The 25,166-nt window shown below is 41.7% G+C and overlaps 1 protein-coding gene across 7 annotated transcripts in view; it reads left to right on the forward strand.

Annotated features, from left to right (window-relative positions):
* The window catches only part of ndrg4 (NDRG family member 4), a 71,393-nt gene extending 46,601 nt beyond the window's left edge, over positions 1–24,792 (forward strand). For 4 of the 7 annotated variants that reach the window (XM_039807841.1, XM_039807843.1, XM_039807839.1 and 1 more), the window contains 14 exons: positions 5,592–5,697; positions 9,013–9,133; positions 9,732–9,794; positions 12,152–12,212; positions 12,566–12,652; positions 12,774–12,830; positions 13,552–13,655; positions 13,852–13,908; positions 15,097–15,148; positions 17,450–17,497; positions 19,209–19,244; positions 19,379–19,430; positions 20,899–20,937; positions 23,696–24,792. In XM_039807841.1, coding sequence (XP_039663775.1) covers positions 5,592–5,697; positions 9,013–9,133; positions 9,732–9,794; positions 12,152–12,212; positions 12,566–12,652; positions 12,774–12,830; positions 13,552–13,655; positions 13,852–13,908; positions 15,097–15,148; positions 17,450–17,497; positions 19,209–19,244; positions 19,379–19,430; positions 20,899–20,937; positions 23,696–23,850 — 1,038 coding nt within the window. In that variant the 3' untranslated portion in view covers positions 23,851–24,792. Of the gene's footprint in view, positions 1–2,586; positions 2,800–5,591; positions 5,698–9,012; positions 9,134–9,731; positions 9,795–12,151; positions 12,213–12,565; positions 12,653–12,773; positions 12,831–13,551; positions 13,656–13,851; positions 13,909–15,096; positions 15,149–17,449; positions 17,498–19,208; positions 19,245–19,378; positions 19,431–20,898; positions 20,938–23,695 lie in introns of those variants that run through there. The other 3 variants (XM_039807844.1, XM_039807845.1, XM_039807840.1) reach the window with 3 other exon arrangements.
* The last annotated feature ends 374 nt before the right edge of the window (positions 24,793–25,166 follow it).

A 25,166-nucleotide genomic window follows, 5' to 3' on the forward strand; every position in this document is an offset into this window, starting at 1 on the left:
TCGTCTTTTGTGTTCTTAATCTTTCTTTGTTTGCTATCTCTTGGTGCTTGCTTACTATGGTAAACAGCTTTTGATGTTTGAAAGTCTCTAGATTTTGACATAAATGTAGATATAAATGTAATTAAAAATAATAATAATAATTATCGATTTTCAAATATTGCACCTGTCAATCCAGAAGGAAATATTCTGGAGCCTATGTTGCCGTCAATACTGCCGACGTTGTCTTTGCTGTAATCAGATCAGTATATATTTAAGTTTATGTTTATGGGAAACTATGGCTAGCAGCAGCTGCGCAGCGTCAGACAGGTTTCTGGTGTGCAACGACATAGAAAACGCCACGCAACAGAAACGCCACGCTCACGCCACGCTCATCGCCACGCTCACGCCACGCCACGCTCCACGCCACGCCCACGCCGCCCACGCCCACGCCCCGCACGCCCACGCCACGCTCACGCCACGCTCACGGCACGCAGGCAGTGTGCAGGAGGCCTAACTGTCCCGTTCTTGTGCTGCATGTCAGTTAAACGTAGGTCCCGACCCAGAGCGTCAAAAAGTGACACCAAGAGTCCCGGCCAAGCGCATCCAAATATGACACTAAAGGGTTATAAAAAATATATATATCCAAATCCACCGGATCAAGCGCCGCTTTTTAATGTGACAGGAGTGAGAATGTGTTGATATGGTCGAATGGCTAACATATTCTTTATACTATTTTCAGCACTGTGGTGGCTGCCCTGGCAGGTTTTACACCAGTTTTAAACTCGAGTAGAGCTATCCAATTCATCAACTTGCATGAACCATTACGCCAGCCATTTGAGATGTCCTTTTTTTTTTAAAGTTGAGATTCATAACAACAAAGAAGTTGAGCTTCACACATGTAACAACTCTGGTTTGTTTTAGTCTGACACGTGCTGCGGGACTAATGAGACGTTTTCTCATGAAACACCTCTCTTTCGCACTTAAACCTGACACTTCAAGCTCTCAAAAATGATCGCTGCATTTAAAGAGCCGTGTTGTTTCTTCGTGCTGGCTGCCAGTGAGATATAGCTCCTTTATAGAATTCATTCTTCAAGTAATTGAAGTTTTTTGTAAGACATTCATGTGTGTTTAACTAAACTGTAAAAGTTGTCATTTTACCAAAAGCATTGCTTCATTGCAAACTTGATATTTGCAATATATAGTGTGCAGACTATTTTTAACCCAACCCACAAAATATAGAATTTGCAACATCAACATGGCATTACTGTTTTGAGGTTTAGCATAAGTCTGGGAAATAAATAGTTTGTCCACTATATAACTTATAATGTTCATTATAATGATGATGATGATGACTCCCAAGACATAGAAGAACTGTTTTAGACAACACAAATGCTTGTGTAGCATTACTGTATGTGTGATATCAATAAATATGGCATTACTATTTTGAGTATTGGCATAAGAGAATGTCATGAGGGCAAAAGTGTCTGGAATTTTTTTTGGGATATTTTGTCCACTGTATAAGTTATAATGTTTATTTTTTTCACTGTTTGACTCCCAAGACATATGAGAACTGTGTTAGACAACAGAAATGCTTGAGTTGCCTTCACCGCAGAGGCACATAACAACTTATGGTTCAGCCGAGGACCGAGGAGTCGAGGAGCTATCAAATCAGGGTCATGAGATGCAGCCAATAAATCCATTCATCCTCTGCTTCCTGATCTAACAATGCCAGCGAGGCGGCTGTGGGTGGACACAACTTCAAAACTCACTAGAGCTCACTGTACTCCACTGTAGTCTACCACGGCTCGGAGGTACAGTGGTCACCCCTCAACCACAAGTTTTTAGGTTTGATTCCCAGGCTCCTCTGGCCGCATGTCAAAGTGTCCCTGAGCAAGACACTGAACCCCAAGTTGCTCCCCGGATGCTGTATGTATAGCTAGCACTGTAACAATTACTACATAATGGTCTTTTTTCTTACATAATGGAGGTTTCTTTGTTTAACTGCAATTAATTGCTAACATTAGCGAAGGTCTTAAGGCGTATGACTGGAAATTATTGATTTTGTTCTGATGAAAAGTCTAAATCCTAAACAGCCTCAATAGATTTTAAGACAAAGTGAAGAGGCTGTTGCAATAATCAACGCATGATGATTCTCCTCTTATTCTTGTTGACTGCTGCATAACACGTTATGTCCAGACTATCTGCCGTCCTCCAGTAGAGGTCTCCTAATATTTTCCATCAAAAGATGCGGCCTCATTACGGCTAAATCAGGAACAGCGGCTGCTTTGTTTTGTTTTGGCCAAAAGGCTGGAACAAAACCACGGTCGCTAAGGAAAACAGAAAGACAGTGAAGGAGGAATAGATCCAAACCAGAGCAGTGGTGCTGATGAGAGAGAGAGAGAGAGAGAGAGAGAGAGAGAGAGAGAGAGAGAGAGTGCAGACTAGAGACTGATGAGACAGCTGACCAATCCTGTGCAGGGGAGGCAGCGCTCTGAGCAAATCATCTCCAGCCTCCCCCCACACCCTGTCTCAAGCGCCTATAGAGTGTGAGAAAAGGGATTGGGAGGGGTGGGAGGGGGGCAGCTCCGAGGCTTAAGGGTCTGGGGTGGGAGTATTGCCCAGCAGACAAAGACATTGCAGCAGTCTGCAGCATCTAGCATCCGACTCTCCACCGTGCAGCGAGGGCTCACCAGGACCTAGTCCCTTAAAACAGGAGAGGCCTGGCTGCTCGTCCACCCACCCCCCACCCTCTGCACCCTCCTCTTCTTTGTCGACTGAGAGTGCAGTTACTGTGGAGCCATGCCTGAGTGCTGGGACGGGGTGAGTGGTAGGCAGGAGTGTGAGGGAAAGATGTACACTATATATATATATATATATATATATATATATATATATATATATATATATATATATATATATATTCACTGTGTTTTGGATCTGGTGTGATAAAGCAATGTCAGAATGAATGTCTGGGTCTTTACAAATTTGGTATATTTTGCTGGCAATCAACGGCCTTTACACAAAAAAACTGTTTTGTTTTTTAAAGTGAGCTGTGTTACATTACTATATGGAATATGTTTTGTATTAATATTCTGTATTGAGAAGAAGAAAAACTGCAGCGTCATTGTCAAATGATGGGTCATTCTTTGACTCTGGCCCACTGACACACTTAAGCTCGCTCAACGTGTACACAGATGGTGTGTGTGTGTGTGTTTGTGTGTGTGTGTATGCGCTTTCTGCTCTTTTTTGGACCCAAGGTCACAATTAAATGAAGCAAATCCAACCAATCATGTTACTGTGTAGCATCAGAAAAGCTTATTTTGGAAGCGTGATTGCCACTTCCATTGAGAGATATTATAAATTCCTCTCTATGTTTTCCTCCTGGCTGTCTGAAGGTCAATAGGAGCTCATGTGTTTTTGGAATGTCTCCATGTCATATTTACCAGAATCCACTGCAAACAGTCTGTGAACAAAGCGCCTGATGCAGTAGTCTCAAATTAGAATGCTGATTGCAGATAACACTGATGTTGAGGCTGGAATAATACAGAGATAATCTGGCTGGATTAACTCATAACTGCTGGCTGCATGACTATCTGCTGCTGCAGGGGGGGTTGTGCAGATGTATGTCAATTGGCTGCATCCATACGTGCAGTTTGTTTCTGTACTGTGAGAAATCACTCCATAGTCAATGCGTATGATGTTTCAGTGAGAGATGCTGTAGATTGACAGCAGCAGTTTGCCGGAGGATTTTCAGTCAACTGTTTGTCCGTGTCTGAATAGTATAGAGGTTGTAAAAACATGCTAAAGGAAAAACAATACTTCTGTATTGGATCCCTGTTTGTAGAGCTTAAATTGGAGTACATAGACATGAGTGTCAGCATCATCAATAAAGGCTTCCGTGCATTTTATCGCCCAAAACACCACGTCGCTGTGTCTGTGTGCGTATGTGTGTGTGTGTGTGTTTACACAACAACACATTTCTCCTACCTCCATTTTGAGTTTGGCTGGCTGTGACCAGCGGCTGCTGACAAAATGTGGGTCATAACAAGAGAGGTTTGGATGCGCAACAAGCAAACTGTTTGGAGCCAATAGCAGCAATTAGACATCTCTACTTTTATTTCATGCCAAATAATTGACTGTAAAAAATAATAAAACAGAGCACATGCAATAGACTCTAACTTATTTGGATGTTGTTACTTTAACCAATGAGATCAATATTTTAAAGGCAAAACTCTTAATACAACATTTAAATAATTGCCTGCTATGTTCTTAGGTAGGATTTTTTTTTAAAGCTGAATTTGATTTTAAGAATATGATTTTCTCCAAGAATATATAAATAAAAACCCTGCCAAGCTACAGCGCCTCCAACATAAGTCAGATGAATCATTATATTTTTATGTAAAATAACTCATTTTGACCGTACATTCAAATTTTCCCTCAATTAGCTTCATGTCCAGTTTTGAATGTTTCCAATTCCCATCTACTTGTTGTATAATATTACATAGATTCAAACCTCCCTTCTCTTTTTGGCATAGACATTTTTATATTTAATTTTTAATTTCCTTCTTTTTGCCATAGAAATGTTACAGTCTACAGTCTTTACAGCCATTTACTGCTCAATTATTGCAGAGCATGGCATCAATCCACATCCACTAATTTACTGTCAGGATTCGGATATAGGTCAAAGTAATTACCGACCTTCTTTCCATAGAGCTGAGACGCTGTCTCTCGGTCATACTGATGTGGAAGCCTTAACACTGAAGATTAATGAGGAGCAATCCTGCATAGATTGGCTGTTAATGGTGAAGGAGCATTTGACTGAAATTCAATAAAAAGCAGGTTGAATAATGAGTTTCTTATAATGCACAGATGGATCTCCTTACAACTGTTTCCCTGTGAGGATTCACATGCCAATATGTTCTTTCTTTCTTCTTTTACAATGTTTTTATTACATTTTCAACAATCCCATGATCTTCCAGATGAGAGCTATAGTCCTTTTTGCCTGTTGTATAGCAAAATCAATACATTTGTATTCTTGGGGTTTCAGATTCAGATTTGTTGAATAACCGTGCAGCAAAATCCTCTTAGGGTCACTGACAAGATAAACATAGTTTTATTGACCCCCTCCCTCCAGAATGATTGAATTTTGTCACACTCCCAGACTCAGTGCATAATGTTCCTTTAGCCTCATTGCATTTTAAACAAACTTCAGGTATATTACTCTTCTATTTATTCAATTTAACAGGAGTTGTGTATGTCTGCATCAGCCAATTATATATGAGTAGCTTTAAATCAAGTTTTCTTCCAAACGTTTTCTGAAATGTCCTCTTCAAAGTCTCCCTCCATGTCTCAAGTCTAACTATTGATGTTTCTTTAGAGCCAGATGTAAGCCAGTTATATATTGATGAGATCAAACCCCTCTCATTGCAATTGTTTGTTGTAATTTATTCTAAGGATGAGAGTGCAGGAAGGTTTTGTATAGAAGAAATAAAGTTCCTCATTTGGAGATATATATATATATATATATATATAAAAAGTGCTAATGTTCTCACTGAAGCAGCTGACTGTGTGTGAACACCAGGTGAGTGAGAGTGTGTTTGTGTGTTTCACAGGAACATGATATCGAGACCCCTTATGGGATGCTGCACGTGGTGATCCGCGGGGCACCCAAAGGAAACAAGCCCGCAATCCTCACCTACCACGATGTGGGACTGAACCGTGAGTATCCAACAAAAATGTGTGTGCGTGTGTGTGTGTGTGTGTGTGTGTGTGCGTGCTTGCATGCGTTCGCATCTGTTTGTGTCTGTGTGTGTGTGTGTGTGTGTGTGTCTGTGCACGTGCATGCGTACGTCCTTGTCTGTGTGCGTGCGTGCGTGCGTGGGTGCGTGTTGCTTGACAGACGTTTCAGGCTTTTCGGCAAGGTGTTTCTTCACATCAGAAGTGATAATTGGCGTCTATGTCGCTTCATTCCTTTCCACCTGCACTCTGCTGGCACACACACACACACACACACACACACACACACACACACACACACACACACACATCATTAGTGTGATGAGTGGCGACAGAAATATAAAATAGAGAAGGAAATGAGGTGGCAAATGAAAAGATGTGAAGACTGTGTAAGAGGCATCCATGAAATGTAGGTCAGAAAAACATCCCCATCCTGCGGAGGGAGGCGGGCGGGGCCAGCGGCGCTGCTTTGACGGGTGGAGGTGGGACAGAGATGGTGGGGGCTGCTGTTGTTGTCTGTCCCACTGCAGGTTTTGGTGCTTTTCCTTTCTCTCTTTATTACTAAGCTGATTATCCATCTCACTTGGAAAAAACATAATAAAATATACATACACTCTAATGCATGTGGAATAAAAAAAACAGTAATAAAGGAGACATAATAGACAAAAAAATTAAATAACTGGTGTTTTGCTGCTGCAGCAGCACGACTGAGGCTTTTAGTATTCACTGCCTGTCACTAAATCACTCGACTGTGGCGCGACTGTGGAAGGAAGGGCAAAAACAAGAAAATTTGTAGGGAGTTTATTGTTATTTTATTTATTGTTTATTGTCCCATGTAAAATGACTCCCAATCAACAAATAGCACAGTGCCCTGCCACTCCCCCGATTAGAAACACAGAAGTAGAGAGGAGAAGCAAACAGGACGGAGTGGGAAAAAAAGCTAGAGGAAATTAAATGTATTGATTTTGTCATGCCAATAAAGCTAATTGAAAAATGTAAATGGAGAGAAAGAGATGAGAAGAGAGAGAGAGAGAGAGAGAGAGAGAGAGCGTGTGTGTGTGTTTATCTATGTATTATAATTATAACACTCACACACACACACAAACAAATACATCCCTAAAAAAATACTGTTTGTTTATAGTTATTTATTTGTAATAGCGCTTTAAATATATGTTCATATATATCATATTTAGAATATTTAAAGATAATCTAATGAACATTTAAAGACAGGAACATTTAAGATTATAATATTAAATTTTCCTGTCTTTAAATTTTCATTAGATTCATATTGCTTAAAGTGATGGTTCGGAGTAATTCACCCTAGGGTCCTTTGCACCATGACCTCGAGCCAAACACCCCCCCAGAAGCTTTTTTCACCTGGGTCTAACATTGGGAGAGTTAGCTAGAGTAGCGTTATCAGCTGAATAGTTTAGCGCAGGGGCTGTCGGACCCACGTTTGTATCTCAGTTACTTACACTAATGATACCGGAATGATACCAACGTCTACAAGTAGTACAAATAGGTTATGCTCTCATAAACGATGGATTGGAAAGTTTGTAAGTACACCAGAAGTTTATGTAAATAACACTTGCCTGCTGGCTTCTGCTCTCTGCTGTTGTTGCTGCTGTAAGACGAGTGCTTAGGGCCGTCTACAAATTACAACACCGAAAAGAGATGCAACAAAAATATTTATTAATTTAACTTTTTTTTTTAAAGTAAGTGCTGTAGTATAACTAGCAGGAGGCAAGTAATAATTGAGGTAAGTTTGGAGACATTACGTTATTTAATCATTGAATTAATAAATATTTTTGTTGTAACTCTTTTCGGTGTAGTAATTTGTAGACGGCCCTAAGCACTCGTCTAACTGCAGGTAGCAGCAGCAGCAACAGAGAGCTGAAGCCAGCAGGCAAGTGTTCATAAACTTCTGGTGTACTTACAAACTTTCCAATCCATCGTTTTATGAGAGCATAACCTATTTGTACTACTTGTAGACGTTTGGTATCATTTCGGGCATTATTAGTGGGGTCATTTACGAGATACAAACGTGGGTCCGTTAGCCCCTGCGCTAAGCTAATCAGCTGATAACGCTACTCTACGCTAACTCTCCCAATGTTAGACCCAGGTGAAAAAAGCTTCTGGGGGGGTGTTTGGCTCGAGGTCATGGTGCAAAGGACCCTAGGGTGAAATTACTCCCAACCATCACTTTAATAACTTTTGTTTTCATGTTTACTTCTTTTTCCTATGCCAACAAAGCCCCATTGATTGATTGATTGATTGATTGATTGATTGATTGATTGATTGATTGATTGATTGATTGAGACAGAGAGAGAGAGAGAGAGAGAAAGAGAAAGACATTTAGAAAAAGGTGTCAAGGAGCAGAAAATATGTAGAAGGGAAGTGTGAAGGGAGTAAGTAGGTCAAGAAGTCAGTGGGAGTGCAGACTGCGAACGCTGACCGATGACTCAGCACGGATTGATGACAAAGTGAGAGAAACTTCTCACCGCTCTGTCCTCACGTAGCATCGGTGTTTCTGTATAAGTTACAAGTCCCCTACTTCTCCATCTCTAACTCAGTCGCCATGTTAACCGTTTTGTTAATCAACAGCGCTCAGTCGCAGCCAGAGGCGAAAACAATGTTGCTGCGTGGTTTCACTGAGTCTGACACGAATTTGGGGCTGAAAGTAGGCCAACTGCAGAGCCAGGGGGAGGAGGGCAACAACTGAGCTGACATCCATTAAATGTAGCTATTTCAGAATGCCATGTTGTGGATTTTCTACACTAGTTCAGGAAGTAGAGCTCACATTTTTTTAGATAAATCCTCAGTGAGTCACTCTTAAAATTAAGCTCTCTTTTGCAAGAAAGGACATTTTTTAAATGTAATTATAGTCCCTCATAATCCCCCTTCATTTAAAAATGAGCTGAGGGACAATGTGGAAACACATACTGCAGTACTGTTACACAACACATACCCTTTTATGGCAAAAAACATTGTTATACAAGCTGTGCTGCTCTGTAAATATTTACAATATGCACTATTATTGATGCTTGCCAACGGCTTTTTAATTTTAAAGACGCTCCAGCGTCAGAAATGATATCACAGTTTGAATCATCGAGGTCCTCTCTGACTGTGGTTAATGTCTGATGTGATCCCATTCCTCTGTGCTCATCCCTCCATCCTCTCCCCCGCTCCTTTTGCTTTCTTTCTACGTCCCTCTCATGTTTCTTCCCATCCTATCTCTCTGTCCTCTCACCCCATGCTACCTCTCCTTATTTCCTCTCCTCCCTCACTCTCCTGCAGACAAGCTGTGCTTCAACTCTTTCTTCAGTAATGAGGATATGCAGGAGATCACCAAGCACTTTGTGGTGTGCCACGTCGATGCCCCGGGACAGCAGATTGGAGCGTCACAGTTGCCACAGGGGTACAAAACACACACACACACACACACACACACACACACACACACACACACACACACACACACACACACACACACACACACACACACACACACTCGGATGGTTTAGAACAGAGATCTTCAACAGAGACTCTGAGCACTAGGGGGGTGCTGCCAAATTATTGTTTTAAATACATTTTTGAAAGTTAAAAAAGACCCCTGGTTAAAAGTTTCACTTTCTGGAACCACACTAGTGAGCAATAAGTAAAACCAGATGATTTACAGTCACCTGTTGGCGGCTAAACAACTGCCACTGGTAGCCGGCGTCCCGGAGCTCTGTAGCGGCTAAATACAACCAGCAACTGCTGCTCTGATTTTATCATTCTATATTCACGTTACAGCGCTTTACTTTACTTTAAAATACTTCTATTTTAGGCAGATAATAAATGGTCTATTGGTGAAGAAGCATTGATAACTATGATGGGGGTGATACATTTTGTTGGATAAAAATAATTCAGCAGAGGCAGGGATATGTGGACCAGAAAGGGGGAAATCCCATGCATCGCACCCCCCTCCCCGCCCCCGCATTGCTGACCAGACATTGTGTCCCTTTTCTCCGCAGGTACCAGTACCCCACCATGGACCAGTTGGCCGCGATGCTGCCCACTGTGGTGCAGCACTTTGGGTTGGTGCTTTTACAAATGACACATATTGCACATTTACTCACAGAGCCAACGCAGCCAATGTTTTATACCATCATATGCCATCTGCAGGGACATTATGTCAGAGATGAGACATTTTTGTGTTGCTGCAAAAACTATCCGTTACCTCTTTCCCATAACATATAAAATCAGCATTATTATCTGTTCATCTTTCCTTTCCTTCCTTTAGATTAGATTAGATTCAACTTTATTGTCATTGCACATACACGCACAAGTACAGAGCAACGAAATGTAGTTAGTGTCTAACCAGAAGTGAATAAGTGAATAAATAAATTAAAATAACGTGCTACAGTATGAATAAATAACATATGCTACAGTACAGAGTGCAAGGTATGAATGATATGTAAGTATATAGATATGTGTCTATACGAGTGACTATTACTACAGGTTTGTACAGGCCATGACTATGGTCAGGCCAGCTGACAGTCTTGCCTGGGCCCGGGACGAGATCTTAGATGGGTCCCCCCCCTTCCCCCTCGCGGCCAGATCTCTCCTTTTCCCTTGCTCTTCCTCTCCTCTCTCACTGAAATTAAGTGTGTAATCAGTCTCTGATCCATCCTGCTCAGACTCTCCGACAGGGCAGCGAGCCCCCCCGCATCTCTCTCTCTCTCTCTCTCTCTCTCTCTCTCTCTCTCACCGGTAGCCTGACTCTGTCCCTCCCGCATCACTCTCTCTGTCACCTGACTGCAGCTGGATCTCTCTCTGTCTCATCCTTACTGATGGAGCTACCAAACTCAACTCTTTCTGTCAAAGTTAACGTGTTGTCTCAGGCTTTTATACGAGCTAATGGACGTTAACATGAGAGCTGGCCTGTTAAGTTACGTTACATGGCTCGTAAACGTTGGCTGCGCTGTTTCTTACCTTGTTCTACGTTGACAGTTCCAGCTTCACCGTCACCACCTTTTTTTTAAATATTTGTTTAGAAAATCTCTACGGCCTCTATTTTCTTCTTCTCTTTTCTTTCCTTTTCCGAGCTCCGGACTTGTGCTGACCGGCCATTTTGAGCATACTGAACTTCAAATCAAGTGACAATATCAAATTTTGATCAGTGGCCAAACCATTTTTATGTTGGGGGTGGGGGTGGGGTTCTTGACCACCATTTCCAGGACAATTAGGAAGAAAACAAATAAAAAGCTTTTATGTAATTCAAATATTATGCTACATATTGTTTTTCCACAAATAGGCCTATTTAAAAAAAAGATTTTTAATTATTCCATAATTTAATGAGGGCCCAGTTCTGGCCCCTACTGTGGGCCCGGGACAACAGACCCGTTTGTCCCCCCCTATCGGCGGGCGTGACTATGGTAATACAGAATAAACAACTACACAGCATGTATATTGGGGCAAATTGTGAGTGTTGGAGGGCTTTTACAACATGTACGGCGATTATACAATATGTACAATAGTGCAAGAGGAATGATTGACAGTGAATGATTTACACCAATTCAATTCAGTTTATTCAATAGAAGGACAGTGCAAATTAATAAAATGCATGATTATACATGGGTTAAAAATGCCAGAATTAGCCAAAAGGCTATTTTTCATTTGTAGCCCCCTGACGTCCATGTTAAAACTACATTTGTTTTTAAATGCTTTTAGATATTTTTAGTACATTTAAAATGATGCATGAGCATGCAATTATTGTTCAAAATAAAAATCAGTCAACATTTGTTTGCATTCACCTTTTTTTCCCAAAAGTCTCCCTGTGTTAAAACAGCACAGCTTCACGGCCATGGTCAGGTTGCTAGTCAGCCTCTTTGATTCCATTTCCAATCCAATCCAATCCACCTTTATTTATAAAGCACTTTAAAAACAACACTGTTGACCAAAGTGCTGAACACAGTCTATGAATAAACAATAACATACAACAGAGGCACAACACAATATTAATAAAACAATAAAAATAAATACAGCAATACAAAACTCAAAGTCAACCCTCAAACTGAGTTAAAAGCCAAAGAAAATAAATGAGTTTTAAGATGAGATTTAAAAACAACAAGAGACTCAGTCAGTCTGATGATGATGATGATGATGACATTTCTGTAGATTGCAGATAGAAAATATCCAGCGAAGACATTTCTTGCCAACAAGAATTTAATTTTAGCCTGGACATGGAGTACCGCAGCTACGGTACAACACTTGGCTCGGCACAAGCATGCTTTTCAATCTGTGCTTCCAACAATGGCAGTCTGTAACATCGTATACTGAACGCACACCAGACTGCCACAACACTCTGTCAGGATTCTTGTATCCATGTACCCTCCACACATATGAAAGATTAATAATAGTGTATCATTATTTCTCTTTCTCGTCTCTTTAGATTTAAGAGCATCGTTGGGATTGGAGTTGGAGCTGGAGCTTACATTCTGGCCAAGTTTGCTGTAAGTGACATCTTAATCCTCCTACACTGTACTCTACTGTTCACAATGAGCATAGCGTTGGATTAAACATTTAGGGGTTTATGTTCTGCAGTGATTTTTGTAACAAGATCTCCAAGCCATGCGACGATAACAGTCGTTTATTCCTCCCCTCTAATACCACCCACATGACAGTTTGCCTCCCTACGTGGGACATGGCACTCTTATACTTTGTCACATAGCTTTCTGCTTTTGCGTTAATATGGGTCTTAATTGCTGCTTAAACAATCGTTTTTAGAGGGGACGACAGTATTGTATTTTGTCAAAGTCTTTTTGCCACTACCTCTGAATCTAAGACGTGTGTCTCCTGCTCTCAGCTGATCTTTCCTGACATGGTGGAGGGTTTGGTTCTGCTCAACATCGACCCCAACGGCAAAGGCTGGATTGACTGGGCTGCCACCAAGGTGTCTGTTTATTACTGTGTACTAATGTTTGGAGTTGGTACACACTGTATATACACTTCCAAATCCACACCTGCTTGTTATTCTTACAATACCAATCTCCCTGTCTTCCCCCCCCCCCCAGCTGTCAGGTCTGACCAGCGCTCTGCCAGATACTGTGCTGCCACATCTTTTCAGCCAGGTAAGCCCAGGGACCGGGAGTAAAGTTGGACAAGAATTGTTTTTCATTTCTATTCTAGTTTCTCTTCATTTATGGTACGAAAAACAAGGCAAGGAAAGTGACATTTCCTAATTCTCAAATCAGAGACTATATTCAGAGGTTATATTCACCCAGATATCTGTTAGAGCAAGGGTGTCAAAATCAATTTCACTAAGGGGTCACACTGGAAAATGAGAATCACATTAAGGGCCAGACATTTATAGTTTATTTACATGCTTTTATTTCATCGAAAAAGTCAAATAGCTTTGATTGTATTGCTGCATGTTGCCTTTTTTACGGTGTTATTTTTGTAGATGTTTTTTGACATTTTTGTTGACATAAATCCCTACAAAAGTGAGCCAAAACGTTCCTTAGCCAAGAAAGAATTTAGCAAATCAAGCAAAACAAAAGCAGCTACCACACAGCCGACTCCAAACAACCTGCAACATCAACTTTCTGCTTCTGGAGGAGTTTCTGAGTCTCAAAGTCGGCAAATCTGCCAAATTCTGATTTGAATGTCGCATAGTTATGGTCTACAAAAGGTTTGGCGCACAACTAGGCGGGCCAATATTTATCATGAACCTAAATTAATTTGCGAGCCTGATCCAAATCTGCCAGGGGCTGGGTTCGGCCCGCAGGCCTTGAGTTTGACACGTGTGTTTTAGAGGCAGATGTGTGAGCCGGTGTGTGTGTTTGTCTGCAGGAGGAGCTGATGAACAACACAGAGCTGGTGCAGAGCTACCGGCAACAGATTAACAACACCGTCAACCAGTTCAACCTGCAGCTTTTCTGGAACATGTACAACAGGTGGAGAGAAACTTACTCTCTCTTGAGTGCATTTTGCTGTTGACACGTCTTAATAACTCTGTACCTGCATGAGTCAAACTATGAATGCAGAAAGTGTGCCCGTAAATTAGTATTGTTACATTGTGTTATGTGCTAACTTTACTTAAGTAAAGGATCTGAATACTTCTTAACATAACATTTATGATGTCTCTTTCAGCCGGAGGGACCTGGAAATGAATCGCAGTGGGACGGTGCTCAATGCCAAGACTCTGAAGTGAGTCTGCACACACAGTTTCATAATATAACCATGTACATCATCCAGTTAATTTGGGTCTAATTGAGTTAAATGTAATTCATATATATATAAATTAATATATATATATACACATCTATTACACGGCTTGGTTGAATTCTTGATTCTGATTGGTCAGTCATGGCATTCTGCGGTCTGCTATTTCTGTATAACAGGCCGTTGCCATGGACAGAGTTTTGATCATAGACTCTGGCAAACCATTTTCAAATCAATATTCGGGCTCATACAGAGCTCCACGGATCAAGTGTCCACAACACTGTGATGCGTTGGAAGTGTCCGGAACACAGTGAGCTTACGCTAGCTCCGTAATTAGCTGTGTGATAAGTTGTGTAATAAGTGGGATAATGTAGAGCAAGCCTGTCATTATTGCGAATTGGAACCCTGACAGGGTGATGCAGCTTGCGTAATGGTTCCCAAACATACTGTATAACCTGGATAAACGCTATCCGTAAATAAACTCAGTATGTGACCAGATCGTTTCAGTCATTTATGAAGATGAAAACACTAACAGTAATTAATATAATATTTGGGGGTATTTCGCTTAGCACCACCAAAGGCGATTGTGATTGGTTTAAAGAAATGCCAAAAAAACAGCATGTTTTTTCCCATCCTGGAATTCCAGACCTTTAGGGCAATGCCAGACTACCCTAAACCTAACCCCACTACACAAGCTGATTAAAGCTATAGTACATAGTTCCTGTCTCCCCCATGAGGAAAACTTTCAGCGCATCCACATGATGCAAGCCTTCCGTGATCGCGTACCCCCCCCCTCCTCCACGCACTTGCTAGTAGCCATGGAGGACATGAAGGATTAAAAAAACATGATGGACTCTTCAGAAGAGATCTTCACTCTAGTTTCTGTGTGTGAAAGTCGCCGGACGCCCCAACCTTCTGAACATAGTCATACTGAGAAATCCAGAGAGGGTTGTGTGGAGCTGATAGTCTTAATTAGCTTTGTAGCAACTCATTTGGCGATGGCTTGAATATAACGGATGTTCATTTATATAAAAAAGTTATGCACTCAAGCTTTAATCAAAATAATAATTAGCAGAATCATACCAATACTGAAAATAATCCGGCCTAAAACTCAACATATAACCACGAGGCCGCCTCCAGCCACTTGTCTTAACAGTCTAAATGTTTCTGCAGGTGTCCTGCGATGCTGGTTGTGGGAGACAACGCCCCGGCTGAGGAGGGAGTGGTGAGTCCATCGTCTTTCTCCCTGCACGACTTTATCCAGATGCTCTAAAAACACTCTTTGTCTCAGCGTGCGTTGCCTTTGTTTCCCCAGCTGTCTTCCTTCTTTAGCTCACTCCTTTAACTTTCTCACTGAGCACTGAGATAACTTCTTCCTGTTTCCAAGAAATATTAAGTCTATCTAAAGTAGGGGTGACCCCGAAAAGTCGAATATGCTGATTCGACTGCCAGTCTCACAGTCAAATCTTCGCCCGGCCGTAAAGTCCAGTTCAGACCACAGTTTCTTGAAAATAGATTATGCATGCCCTACAAGAACAGTGAACATTGAACATGGGTGGAAATTAACTTCTAGCTTGTGTTGCTAAACATGACATGATGACATGAGTGCAGATAGATATATAATGCTCCATTTTTGACTGTTTTCGCTTAATTATGTGTCTAAGGATTTATCACACGCAGCCGAAAGAGGGCATGAATCTTGCTACTTTGCCATCGCTCTGAAACCTGCCAGTTCACACCAATGAGACGAGATGAGATGGTGTATCATCTTCATAGCACAACGACTCTTTGTACTTCCATCCTAACTTCCCACTTTCAGGCTGGATACATAATTTGTTATGTCTAAATATCAATGTGGATAATGCAAAGATCCTCTATTCTAAACCGTCTGTGGTGATAGTGAGATGCTTGCTACAGCTGCATTTCTTTTGATGAAACGGCGAAAATGTTTTATTTCTCTGATTCACGTCTTTGTTTTAAGTACACTCGCTCTCTATAGTCCCTCTCTAGGTCGCCCGACCACATACCGTGCTTGCTGGTGGTCGTTGAGGTTTTGTCTCATATCTTTGAAGCTTTTTGTAAATCTTTTTAAATAAATCCAACCGCCCAATGACAGATTAAAGTTTCACTTTCCATGATCCGTGACCGCCGGTGGCCCCCCACCCACATGATTCGACAATCATTCGACAATAGGCAAGACTTGACAATTCTGATTGGACTATGAACATTCTTAGTCGGCGACACCCCTAATCTAAAGCTCTAAATGGCAAACCCTCCCTTTCTCCCTCTGTTCATGCCATGTTAAGTGTTTTGCACTTGTACTCCAGTTAGTGACTGTCTGTCTTTATTTAGTGAAACTGAAATAGGTCCGCCAGCAGAGACCTGGTTCACTCTCACTGCAACCCTGTTACACCCCCAGAGACTCTGTGTGTCTCTCTGTCTGTCCATCCGTGTGTAATGCCTGTGATACTATTTGTGAGTGTGTGTAATGTGTGTGTTATCCAGGAGCCAGATGGCCTCGCTCCGTCTCTGGGGTTTCCTAGTTTGAAGTGGCCCAGATATGTGTGCTTCTGCACCAGTTAGTCTGCCACATGTACAAATTGAAATCAAATCCCTCCTCCGTCGGAGGAATGGGATGGAGGCATATGAAGGGAGGGTTGTTATGAAACGGAGGAAGATGGAGAGATGGAAAGTGACAGAGGAATGGAGGGAAGCAGTGTGAGGAAGCGAGAGATGAACAGGTTTTTTTGTTGGATGTGGCAGATGGAGGTTATGTTAATATTTTTATGCGCTGATATGACCAGTGAGGCTGCTGGGTTTGCTCCCACTTAAGCCACGTTTCAATCAAACCCTTTTGTGTGTAGTACCTATATGGACATGTACCGAAACACTAGGTCTGTTGTTTTTTTTTTACATTGTTTTTACTTTAGTTTTTTTTTACATTATTCACATACGTATGTGAGTTATAGTTACATATTTCCAGTAATATGTTTGGGCAGTAAAATATGTATTTGGAAATCTGTGTGAAGGACTAAAGATTAAATGCAGCGCCGAGCAAAAACCTGTTTCATGGGTGTTTGACACTGGCTGTGTTGTGTGTACACAAGTGTGATGATCATGCGTTGAGTGTGTATCTGTGCACATCTGTCTACTGTAAGTGTGTGTTGTGTGTGTGTGTGTGTGTGTGTGTGTGTGTGTGTGTGTGCACTGCGGTTGTGCTCTTAGCCTGCCTGGATGACTCATCGCTGCAGCACACTGCAGTATCTGGGCACTCACACACACACACACACACACACACACACACACACACACACACACACACACACACACACACACACACACACACACACAAACACAGACAGACAGACAGACAGACAGACAGACAGACAGCAGACAGACAGACACACACAGATATATTCTCCATGTATGCACTATAAATACAGTACATTCACAGTTCCTCTTCGAGTCCTGATCATCTTTTAGCTTTTTGCCTTATTCAGTTCAACCTGCTGTTTTTGTCCTTAAGGTGGAGTGCAATTCCAAACTGGACCCAACCAACACCACCTTCCTGAAGGTAGCCATTTGTCTTCATCTCACCTACAGCTACTCCATCATTACACGAAAAAGTCTGTTTTGATGTGCAAGCACAACTTGAATTTAAATCAACTTCTTACTTATGCAAAATAAACAACTAAACAAATGCTCAATTTTGAACATTGTAAACATTCTACATTGACATTACTTTTAGTACGTACTGCAGCAGCCCTAACAAAGTATGTACCGTTGCATGCAGAATGCATACAATTGGGGCATACTTCCTTTATAACATTGTGGCTTGAACTTTGATCCTTTTGCTCATATGCTGCAAAGGATTATGGGTCAGAATATGACAGAAATGCATGCTGGCTTGCCAACACATTCTCACTCACATCGCTTAAAATACGGATGCTTTGGCATGTGCCTTTGGCGTTGTTATAAAGGAGACCTTTAGCGTCATATCTAAACACGCTTGTTCGCGACTCTTGACGTCACTTTTGACACTCTGGGTCAGGACGTACGTTTAACTGACATGCAGCACAACAATGGGACAGTTAGGTTTACGAAAAAATGGTGGGTGGGATTATAAAATGTATGTTTCAGTGACAAGCGGGACAAGAACGGGACATGAACCCCGGTCTCCTGGGGGAAAGTCCTGTGTTGTTTGACCCATCCATCACCCCAACCAACCTCCTTATGCGGCATTTAGGTCTTTCATACTACTCGCTATCGTTGCCTCTCTTAATACTACGTCATCTTACAGCGCCGCGGTTGAGCTGCTGCTCTGCCCGGTGCGTCCCATACAGACGCTGAAGGGTGAGAGCCAATGACCAAGTGTCAGTATTTGACAGATTGGGAATGAGAACGTTTTGGGATTGCATACTGCAAAATCTGACTGGATGCAGTACGATATCTTGGTATTTGTGGCGTACATTTTCAAATGTTTAAACCTGGCAGTGTTAACCTTACAGCAGTGCTCAACAATTACTACTGTCAAACTCTTTTTAAAATGAATTAAGATTAATTAAACTTACATACCTGCAGGTGTTTCCTGTGGTTGGACATCAACATTTTGGCAAACATTCTTTATTTATTAACGTTATTTTTGAACCCTTCTCAGATTTTATGAATGAACTGTTTTTTTGGTATTTCCAGAGGGGCATTTCCATTTCCTCTCAGACAGCTTGAGAGGCAATGTAACTGTCAGACAGGCGGCGCTGCAAATTCAAACAGCAGAACCAATCGAAAGCATCATTATAGCATCAAACTTTACTAAACAGCTGTGGCTGGAAATGGCAAAGGAATACATTGCGCACACATGAAAAACATGATGATGTTTGATCATTTTAATAATGAATATTATTCAACATATAGCCTAGCTTTTTACATAAAATATTCAGATGTAACCCCCAATGTACTCACGAACATTTTCATAGGTACATGTAATTTAATTCCCAGTAACTGTAACATGTTAACAGTTACCTTTATTTTGTAATTCATTATGTAATGCTGTTACATGTAACTAGTTACTCCCCAACACTGCCGAAACATGTAAAATTCAAATACGATTATTTTAGAGCTAACTCCTACAATATATAATTTACACCACATATGATGCAAAGACAAGAAGAAAAAAACACGAGTTACCCGTTGCTAGCAGAACAGAGGCAGGCAAAGTAAGAGGGGGTACACTCTGGTTGCGAGCTATTAGCAGTTTGGTTAATTGCTGCTCTCTCTTCTCTTGGTAGATGGCTGACTCTGGTGGACTTCCCCAGCTAACACAGGTAACACTCAAACAAACCTGCATAATCCACAGGCAGCTGTGCAATCAAATGCAGACAGACCGTGAATGCATCATCCACATATGACATTGTTGGCTCCAAATTCAGTGAAATGAAAATGATGTGTTGTTTTCCAGCCCGGGAAGCTGACCGAAGCCTTCAAGTATTTCCTGCAGGGAATGGGCTACAGTAAGTATCCAGAAAAAGAGACTGTAGTTAGTAAGTGATGGTACGTGTCCATTGGCAAGTGTTGTTTCCCATTTTATTGTCCATGTGGCAATGCATTCTGGTAGCGTCGTAGCGAATTAAGTGGAGTTGCCCGCTCCTCATTTGCATAAAGGTGAGATCCAGGCTACTTTTTGCAAATGAGGGGTGTCAGTCTTTTAAATTGACCATGGTCGATCTAAAGTGAACACAGGTTCAGCAACTGTATAGCTTATTTCTCACATTAAATGTTTTCAGGAACCCAGTGGCAGAACTATTTTTGTAAAATATGCGAAAGTTTCCAAACGAGCCGCCATGTTGGTCTGTTTTCAAATCTGGGAGCAGAGAGCGCACGAGTGAAGCGTCAGTCCAATCAGGTGCAGCCATCGCGGTTGTAGGAGGGTGTAGCCTGTTTTATTTGCTTGTCAGTGGTCAGTAAATAGAAACTGCGTCCAATGCTGGGAAGCTGGGCGATCCCTGCCATCGGAAAACGCCACTGTGGCAGCCTGTTCTCATGAACCATACGTTCAAACAGCTACAAAAAGTTCAGCATTATAATTCGTAATTATTCAAAACTTTCGTGAACCACATTGACTGCTGCTGTATGAGAACGCGGCTGGCAGTGTAGAGAGGGGCTTCAGGTGGATGGGTGTTAAAACACAGGACTTTCATGCCATTGAGCAGAGTTTGCTTCCCGGGGTAAATGCATGTCTCTTGGGAGTATTTTAATCCAAAGCTGAAGCAGTACCTGCACAAGAAGCTGCTGGACGTCCTTGTATGACGCTCTCTCTCTCTGTGTGTGTGTGTGTGTGTGTGTGTGTGTGTGTGTGAGAGAGAGTCAGAGGCGACACCCGTTACTGTTTTGAATCAGTACTAGTGGTTTGGGTGCCTAAACTTAACCGCAATGTCCGCCAAAACGGTGCTCTGTACCCAGCTCAAAATCAACTATTCTCGGGTAACTGAACCACCAACTACCGCTGATAGAACAGAGCACCATGCGGAGCACCGTAGCCGGCGTCGCAGAGCTCTGTAGCGGCTAAACACATCTACTAACTGCAGCTGATACGACCGAGCTATGACGGAGGTCTGTACCCAGCGTCACAAAGCTCTGTAGCAGCTTAAACAACTAGAAACTAGAGAACGTGACCAGCCGGCGTCATATGACCAGCCAGCAGTCTCCTAGTTTCGTATGATATCATACGTTTTGGTGTGCATACATTTTCGTACGATATCATAAGAACCCGTTCATGAAAATGTGTTGACTGTGGACACGTACCATGAGAGTGTGATCTGATATGTTTGTGTCTTTGCCCTTGCAATCATTTCTAATAACTATTTCAGCGGCTGTGTTATCGTAGTTATGTGTGTGTGCTGTGATGTCATGTGTTTCATGCAGAGGGACATGAGCTGTGTTAATCTTGCCCTCTGTCTCCCCCCCGCCCCGTTCTCTCAGTCGCTTATGTGAAGGATCGGAGGTTGAGTGGAGGGCCAGGTACTTCCTCCTCCCCCTTCATCCTCTGACCTCTTATTGCTGCCCTGTGCGATGACATTGGCATTGTGAAATTTATTTTAATTTTATTTGGTTATGAATACATTATTTTGGGCAATTTTACATTTGCTGTCATTTCTAGTGGTTTGTTTTTTTTATCCCAAGGACATTAAACCCCCATCATTGTTTTATTACAAATATATTTTCCTCCCACAGAAAAATATACTGCCCTTACTTCCTCTTTCCACATTCCTTTGCCATTGCATCTCCAATACTACTCTTTGCATGGCCTTCAGCTAGCTTCGAGCACAGCCTTTTGGAATAAGTTTTCAACAGACAATGTCTTTAAATGACAACCAACCTTAGACAATTACAAATTTAGCCTTTAAAGGAGAATGGTCAACAGAACAGTAAATCTAGTTTCTGTCATCAAATCAGAACTTAAGCTAATTAACCACAAAATGCTGTTCAAAAACAATTGTCCTCAGGGTTATGTGCGTTCTGTGCTAAACTGCTAAGCCTAAACCACGTAAGCAAAGTATACATTATGAAACATTCAAAGTGTACTTTGAATGAGAGACTCAAAATTGTCCTCTAGGGCTCTGGGCTTTTGTTGAAAACCGTACAAAGACTCTGCAGCCTCAATGAAAGCAGAACTTGAAATTTTTTCTAGAACCAAAGAAGACTCACCCAGCATCGCTTGGACTTATACAGGTCTCTTAAAGCTGGAGCCAGTGTTTTAAATTGTTCATGCTCAAACCATAACCATAATAAATTAATTCCAGGTTATCAGCTCTTTAATGCTGCGCTTATCAATATTAACATGGATCAAATTACTGTGTGACATGCGAAAGGAGTCATTTATTGTGAAGAATTATGCCTCAGCCCTCAGTTTCCTGCAACTTCTTTTTAGCCTCTTGTAGCTCTTTGTTGTGGTTTTCTGGCCCACAAAGTCCACTTTCATCAAGCTTACAGTATCAGAAAACACTCTGGTTAACCCCCATATACTACCCGAAAGTGCCAAATAACAGATAAAGCAACGTTTGTAACGAGCTGGATAACATAGTTGCGCTTTCAGCAGCTTCAGAGCCTGATATTTTCTTCAGGAGTTGGTAGAGACCAAAACAGATCTAAAGGGAAAGTAAAAATGTTTCAGGTGGCCCAAAAATATGACTCCAAATGAATGCTACATAAAAGAAAACGGTACTCGGAGTGCTGTTAACTCACATTGTTTATGCAGTGTGAAGTCGGGAAGTCATTTTCCTGATTATTCCGACACCATATGAATATATATATGCTTGAGGCGTGGTAATCATTTCAACTGTAGACCTTTTTTTTATTCATCACTGCTTTAAACTTACCTACCGACTAAAATAATTATTTGACAATTACATCAATAATGTATTGTTTTATTGCATGAATTCTACAGATATCTTACGGAATTATTATACTTTTGTTAAACCTCAAGCTTAACATATTCAGAAACAGGATTGATACATAGAGCAAAACGCGTAATTCCTAACCTTGGAAACAGCAGTTGACAAAACAATCTCAATTCACTTGCTATTAATTAATTGATTATTAATTAATAACTAGGCTAATTTAATACAATTCCATAACAATAAGCTTCATATAACACAGTGCACGATGCCGAAAATGTGTCTGTTTGTAGACACACTGACAGCTTTAAAGAGCCCCTATTATGTTTTTTGAATTTTTCTCGTCTTTTAGTGTGTTATATAGTTTTTTGTATATGTAATAGATGTGTAAAGTAAAAAAACAAAACATTTCACTCCAAATGGAGCTTTCTCTCCTTATCTCAACTACCTAAAAACGCCTCGCCCACATTCCTGTTTGAAATACGCCTGCCCAGTTTTTCATATGTGCTGCCCAGTGGTGCTGCCTGAACAAGCACAGGCCGCCCAGTGGCTTGTTTGAATTTGGTTTACCAATCACAACAGAGTGGGCCAGCTGACCAATCAAAACAGACTGGGCTTTTCAGGAAGGCGGGCCAAGAGCTCAGACAGGCAGAGGAGCTACACCAATGGCAATGAAAAACAATGTTTTTTGAACATCAAAGCAGGGCTGTAGTCAAGTCCAAATTTGTCGAGTCCATGACAAGTCAAAGCCCAGGACTAGTCGAGACCGAGTCAAGACAGAGTCCAAATGAGAGACAGAAAAATAGAATTCTGAAAATGATTGATGCCTGATAATTGCGGTATATGATGCAGCCAGGCAAACACCAGGCGACCAATGTCAATGCCTGTTCTAGATGGATTTTGAATTAAACCAACACCTGTTTTCTGAACAAGCACGCTTCATCAATGGTTATGTTTAAAAGGAGCATTAAGTGCTGGACTCGGTCCAGACCAACAAGAAAGTTTGGTAAGTCATATGGCTGAGTCCGAGACCATTCCGAGTCCAACTACCAAGAGTCCAAGACAAGTCCAAGACAATAGAAAACATTTTCTCAAGTACTACAGCCCTGCATCAAAGCATGTAAACCTTTTTTAGTAGACCCCCAGAGTACAAATAAGACACTGAAAAGAAGTATAATAGGAGCTCTTTAATGAACAACTCTAACCATTCAGGGCTGTTGTGTGAGCCAGCCAGCTGCCTTTTCTCACGCGCAGAATGATATTTTTCAGTTGTCCACATTAGCATGTACTCCCAACATCTCCACAATATCAAATGATCACACACTTTTTTTTCCAAAATGTAATGCTGAATTCTGATTTGTTTCCACCCCTCCCCGTCCCAGTGCCCTCCGCCAGTATGACCCGCCTGGCTCGTTCCAGGACGGCCTCCCTGACCAGCGCCAGCTCCATCGACGGGTCCCGCTCTCGGGCCTGCACCCATTCCGACAGCACTGAGGGAGTCGGCCCGGTCACCCACACCATGGAGGTGTCCTGCTGAGGAGTCGGCCAGCCCTAGAAAGAGGGAGGGGGTGGAGGGATGGAGAGGGAAAGAGCAAGACCGAAGGGATGATGGCCAAGAAATGACGGGGGTGGGGTATGAGGAAAAGGTGAAGGATAGAAGGTGTGACTCCTGCTGTGTCTCAAATCGCCCACACCAAGCTACAGGACCACCAACGTTTCTTTCAAACTTCGAGGAAAATGCTGCGGTCATGATTGAAACATGCGAACACTGAACTTTACAAATGTACTTCATACACTTGTTTATTCAGTAAGTACTACTATTCTATATTCAGATAGTGATGAAGCAAGCCGATATATATTTTGGCAGGCGACAATAGGTGGCGGTAATGCTCTGCCCGGCTGCAATTTACCATTAAAATGCAAAGGTAGAGGCATTTTTGATCAGTGCATAACAACCGTGCGCGATTTGAGACAACACTACCCTGTTGAAATGTACCCACTACACAATTAAGTACATAGTGTACTCATGGGAGTATCCAATTGAGACACACCTTAACTCTCCGGATCAGACATGGTAGATTGTAGAACGAGACAGCAACAGGAAGGAAAGTTCATGAACAAGGTGGAGACAGCTCTCTCTTTGCTTCATCTATTTCATCCAGATCCCTTTGTCTGCCATCTTTTCCCTACTCCACTGTAAAATAACATATGTGTTGCCCCCCCCCCTCTCCCCTCGCCCAGCAGTTAAACGATTTAAGCAACTGTTTTTGTTCTTGCAGTTTTATTCTTGTGTTTGCTGTCTCCTCTTTCTTTCCCTGCACCCCCACCACCCACGCCTCCACAGAAAAGGACGTGACGCTGTCTATATGATATGAGCTGCTGTTAATAATGTAATTTGGAAAGGTGAGAAGAGGTGAAAGTGTGGGCAAGGAAAACACAACCTTTAGGTGGTACCTTAATGAAAAAGTGTTATGCATCAGTATTTTTGCAAGCAGTTATTATTTTGTTGTTGTATGGACAAAATGTGAGTATCTCTCTCACTGTTTTTTTTAAGAGATGGTTTCTTCTCTCTATGAGTGACTTGTGAGGGTCAGAGGGTGTGTCCAGAATTTAAAAGACAACAGAGCACAGCCCATCGTAGCCGAGTGCACCTGTAGTGCTTAGAGAGGATTTGTTAGCTTTTTTTAGTCTAAGTAGTAAGAGCATAGCTAGCTATAGTACACTACGCTGATTTAAAGCTGCACTTGGTAAGATTTTATGTCAAATTTGTAAACTACACTTTGAATGCAAAAAAAGTCATCTGCATACATGTGTTTCAGGCCGCAAGTCATTAGCGAACTGAGACCTAGCCAC

The sequence above is a fragment of the Perca fluviatilis genome, chromosome 8, assembly GCF_010015445.1.
Source record: "Perca fluviatilis chromosome 8, GENO_Pfluv_1.0, whole genome shotgun sequence".
NCBI lineage: Eukaryota > Metazoa > Chordata > Actinopteri > Perciformes > Percidae > Perca > Perca fluviatilis.